The following is a 5,807-nucleotide window of genomic DNA, read 5'->3' as shown; positions in this document are numbered from 1 at the left end:
TTTATAATAAAAAAATAATGTTTGCCGAATTGTAAAACCAAAAATTATATTTATATTACTATAATAAAATTGATTTATTCATTTATATTTTTAAAGTCTCCATTCTCTTAATTGATTATTAAACTTTGGTTTATTTCGAACCCCAAAAAATATATGTACATGAGCACATGCTTCTTGTTTTAAATTATTATTTTTACTATACTATTCAACAGAGCAAGTATCAAAACTTTATTTTTGGGACAGAAATACATAAATAAACATAAATGAACCACAGAAAGGACTTAAGAAAATACCTGTTCATAACTTGGGTTGAGAGAATGAGAGTAATTCAAAAGGAGTGTGCTCAAACATAAACACATGCACAAATAGGATAGGCAATTGAACAGCCAAGCGAAGTAGACTAGAGTGCATTGTACAACCAAGCAGCTGCAAAGCAGTACGAACTCTCGGCATGAACGCCTCATTCGCAAGTTATTTGCCCGCAGTTAAGGACGTGTCGATTGTTTCTGTTGCATACATATTACAGTGAATGAGGCAACGGGGCACGGCAACGTTGGTTAATTTTTGCGAGGTGCCTCGATACGCGTGTAAATTATTTCATTCATATATCGTATACAAATGATAACAAATACTGTTTTCGCAAAATAAATTAAATGTTGGTGAAAATTAATTTAAAACATTTTTGACTACATTATAATATAAAGTGTACCTGTAGCACAGAGCAGAAGACAGGAAATGTCAGAAATATCATCAGAATTTTTAAAGAGAACTTGCTTAATCTGCGGCTGCCATACAAATCAAACTATCAACATCTACGAACCGAGAAGTGGGCCTAATATTGTTGAACTAATTCATGCGAAATTCAAGTTTCAGGTGTGTTCAAATATAATTAATTTAAAAACTCTAAGTGTGCATATATTATACAATAGAAAATTACACCTCTATGAGTATCATCATTCCCAAAAAATCGATAACGTTGAACACAGAATGAGTCACAACAACTCCAGCAGGATATGTGAATATGTGTATGAGCTCACGTAAACATAGAGTTCATATGTATACTAAATTAAGGATATTAGACATTAGAATTTTAATATTTAAAAAAACATTACCAATTAAGCACAGCAAGTGCCGCAATTAATATATAATTAATATAAATAATATTTATATATAATTATAAACATTTTCTATCTATAAACTTGCAAAATAAGATGAGACCAGTGATGTGATAAAGGTTGTTATATACGAAAGGCTTATCGATAATCCCGTTCCTGTGAACTGCTCATACTGAACTGCTTCATCTGAAAATCATTAGAAAGTCGCATAATTACGCATGTACTTTTGTATGCATACATAAGTAAGTTAGTTATGTATTCTGTACTTTTATTTTTGCAATCATATGTAAACAAACGCAGTGGCCGCCAAAGGGCTATACCATACTCTTACAGAAGCTTTTAATTCATCGCTTAGTAATTACAGGTGATGATCATATTGCATGAGGCGTTGGCAGCTGCAGCAGCTGCAAGTAGCATACTCATTTTTTGGTTTGGTGGTTGTTAAATTTGGATTTTAATGTCGCTCTACTTTCTGCGATTCACAACACCACAACATATGTTATATTTTGTCGTCGTTAAGACAATGCACCATCACATAAACGATGCTGACAATACGGCAGATGTTTTTCATCCTTTACAATCATGTGCATATGTATTTACGTACATACCATAGCATAAGTAGAGGATCCTCAACAACACAGTTAGTTTTTTGTGTGTTTTGTTTTGCACCTGGTGTTGATGAATGACATCGACTGCCAAAGTGTAATCGTAAACGTAATCTAAGTATACATGATACTTTATTTATATGAAATATCTGTATGTATGTAAGTTTATACATAGATAAATTTTGTACAACATATTTACGTTTATACTGTTCCTGTTAACGATCAACTAAATGTGTTAACGTACACCGACACTTACATACATATATATATATCTATACATAATATACCAAATGTCTTATATTTTTTTACTCAAAACAAATGGAATGCCGGTGCAATTTTGTGGCAGCTGCCACTTAATGAATTCTCCTCTCTACACCTTTTGTTAGCTATAATGTCCATAGAATGCACATAAGCATATCAACATTCATACTTACATACATTAATATACGTTTGTAGATATGTTTGTGTACAAATAATTAGGTTGGTCGATGCGTACGTCGCATTTTCAAATCAAGAACCCTTTTAATAATTCATTAGTATTACATTTTGTTTGTAGTTTTATATTAAATAATCTCCAATTTTTATACTCTTGCAACATGTTGCTACAAAGTATAATAGTTTTTTTCATCTAACCGTTGTTTGTATCACCTAAAAATACTCGAGTGAGATTTACATACATGCATATGTAAATGATCAGAATGTTAAGACCAGTTGACATCCGAGAGACTCATTGTCTGTCCGTCCATCCATCAGTCCGTCTATGCATAGATATCTTTGACAGAGACATTAAATTTTACCGGTATTCAAATATATAAAAATAATATAACTTGATAAAACTTTGCACGAATAATACCTTTAGAGTATTTCACCTTATGACCAAAAATTGTTCATCATTTAATATATCGGTCAATGTGTGAGATGTATAGCTGAAATTCAGAGAGAATATTCTTCTCAAAATAGGTTCAATGGAGTCAATACTTCCCTGAGCCCCTTTATACCTAACATAAAGTTTTTCGAACTTTCGGGTGACTTTATACTGTGTACTTATATCGGTCAATCTTTGAATTATCTCAATGAAAATGGAAGAGATTTTTTTTTCTCATTACATTGTATCTTTTTGCTTAGAATACATATCATTGGGTAGTTTAATGAAACCCTAGCAACTTTTTTGTATTTTGGTAATACAGTATTTAGGTCTTTCATCCATTCCAATGTGCTATAAAACTAAAATTAAATATTACTTAGGTAGTAAGTTGAAACAGCTTAAGACAACTTCAGTACAAATTATAGTAATAACACCAAGTTAACATAACTTTCTTTTGTTGCTTTTATGTCTTAAAATAAGAATAAGAATAAAACAATTTTGTATTCACTAGTATTATCAAATCAATAAAAATTAGTAAAAACTTAACATATAAATAATTTATTAAGAGATGTCGATCACACTTTTAGGATTCATTCTAACAATAGATATTTTTAAATTGATTCCAAATAAAAAAAATTAACAATTTATTTTTCCTGCCTTGGTAATGTCTCTCATTTATATCTTAATGGAAGCGTTCTCTACGTTCTTCCGAATAATCTCTCATATTATCTTCAAATTTATCTAAATTAGAATGTAACGTGTGCCAAAAAACCATACACTACTGCATTAAAACTGGCATTTTCCTCCTTATTGCGAAGTAGCTTCGGGAAAACACAAAATCTAAATTTTTGTATTCAAGGGCCTTTAAAAATCTTTAAATTTTGACTTAAATCATACCATTTCTCTCTCATTTTAAAAAATTCACCGCCAATAAAGCAAAACGCGTCGGGGCCTCGTTTACAACTTCTCGAAGACATTTTGTACTGATTCTTACAGGAGAGAAAATTATGAAACACATTTTATTTTTTTTTTTGCAATTTGCAACACACATGCAGTCGAACACAACAAGCGATGCACTCTCCCAATAGGCCAGCTCGAAGGCTGCCGTTATATGGGCGCGAGAAGCAAACATTTGAAATCGTCCTGCCCATATACATACATATATTATCTTATATAACCAGAATATTTGAAGTAAAACCCATGTTCAATACAAAAAATATTTATTGGCCTGTGTTATTGAACAAAAGTTATCCTGGCTGATTATACAAAACTCGTCTTCACTTGGTTCCACACTAGCTTATGTAGATCAATTTGTCGACCAGATTATAATGACAATTTATATTTAAAAAAAAAATTATTATTTTTTTTATTATTTTTTTTTTTAGTTTCTAGAACCGAATTAATTATTAGAAGCAATAATAACAATTTTTTGATTTTAATTTTCAGCCACTAAGCGATGATAAATACCTATGTTTCAGTTGCAATAATTGGCTGATAAACTGGTACTCACTGCAAACATTGAACAGCAACGACACAGAAAGCCCTTCCGGCAACTTTCGTCTTCAAATGAATAGTATGACACATAAAGAGAACGTTGAGAATCAACATCCACAATCGCAGAATATGTCCCATTGGCAAACGAATACGCAATTATGCCGCCCAATAGCTAAGGTCCTCCCGAACATACTCGTAAAAGCTAAAGCACGCTATGACCAAGGAGTACCACTGCAAGAAGAAAGCTTTATTGAAGAGAGGAAAAAATGTGCCACGAAATTTCAACCGAAATGTCGTGATCGATTGTGGTATTCAACAAAACAAAAAATGCTATCAAGGTCTTCGAGACTACGACGAAAACTCATAAAGCATAAAACTTTCGTTGGTCATCGCTCTAACCTATCTATTAAGACAGAGAGTAATTGTGAAGTGAAAAATGTGGCTGATGCTTATAAAGAGATTCTAAAAGAAAAATATTCGTATATACCAAAAAAAGATTTGCAATTGGCTTCTGAAATAACTAATATCGGAAACAATGAAAATATATTTACTAAATTCGATGAGCACACAATTATTGACAACGAACGATGGTTAAAGCGTCCTTCGATAGATGGGAAAGTAGTATCTATGTTGCGGCGTTTAGGAACTACACTTTCCCATAATGTATTGAATAATAGCACAAACTCTTCAAGGTTATTGGTTCCGCAAATAATGAGTCAAATTGAATCAAAACCTCGTTGGACGCGCCAGCTGGATGATGACGAAATTGTACTCTACTTTAATTCAGCAATATCGGAAGTACTGCCACAAGTAATTGAAGAGGATCAACAAAAACTCAGCGAGAAGTATCATGTACCGGAAATTATAGCTGTGAGAAAGGCAAAGAGGAAATTAACGTATCAAGTATCAGTTGATAAAGATGTTAGTCAATGCCTTTACCCTGTGCTACCTGAAGGCTTGAGTATTTCTTTAGTTTAAATGAGAAATTTACATCGCCGCAACCACTTTCGCAGTGGAAAGGATAAACAAAACAAAACAAACAAGTAAAACAGTATATACATACATATGTGTGATTGACCTTGTGTATTTATATTTGTGTACATGTGGACATGTGCATTTATGTACATATATACTGTTAGACTTTTGATAAGGAAACACTAACAGTATACTCATGTGTAAATAACTCGTATGTATGAATCAAGTATGAATGTTGTATGTAGAATATTCTTTAAATGCGATTATAGTCAAACTTCTTAGGTCATTACGTACTCATTATACAATCTAATTTATATACATATATGTTAGGTAGTGCATGTTAGTTTAAAATTAATTTGTTAAAATAAAATTTAAAGTACAATATGTACATACAAAATAAAAGTTAATTTAAAATCTTATTTGTTTATATGTGCATACTTAATACATACATACTTATAAAAAGGTTACTATAAGTTGGTGTAACCGCTAACTTTCATGCTACCAAGGCACATTAAAGTCCAGTTTCTTCTTCTTCTAGATTGGCGTAGACACCGCTTACGCGATTATCGCCGAGTTAACAACAGCGCGCCAGTCGTTTCTTCTTTTCGCTACGTGGCGCCAATTACATATTCCAAGTGAAGACAGGTCCTTCTCCACTTGGTCCTTCCAATGGAGTTGAGGTCTTCCTCTTCCTCTGCTTCCCCCGGCGGGTACTGCGTCGAATACTTTCAGAGCTGGAGTGTTTTCGTCCAT

At 32.5% G+C, this 5,807-nt stretch overlaps 1 protein-coding gene across 1 annotated transcript; it reads left to right on the top strand.

The window, feature by feature from the left end:
* Nucleotides 1-451: 451 nt before the first annotated feature.
* LOC108971479 (protein phyllopod) lies at nucleotides 452-5,385 on the top strand. The gene is made up of 2 exons (XM_018937574.1): nucleotides 452-873; nucleotides 4,032-5,385. Exons 1-2 carry the CDS (start codon nucleotides 736-738, stop codon nucleotides 5,055-5,057), a joined length of 1,164 nt encoding a protein of 387 aa, XP_018793119.1. The 5' UTR covers nucleotides 452-735; the 3' UTR covers nucleotides 5,058-5,385.
* The last annotated feature ends 422 nt before the right edge of the window (nucleotides 5,386-5,807 follow it).

The sequence above is a fragment of the Bactrocera latifrons genome, unplaced genomic scaffold (genome assembly GCF_001853355.1).
Source record: "Bactrocera latifrons isolate USDA-ARS-PBARC rearing strain unplaced genomic scaffold, ASM185335v1 scaffold_345, whole genome shotgun sequence".
Lineage (NCBI taxonomy): Eukaryota > Metazoa > Arthropoda > Insecta > Diptera > Tephritidae > Bactrocera > Bactrocera latifrons.
Note: the sequence above shows the minus strand (reverse complement) of the source record. Positions and strands in the feature narration are given on the sequence as shown.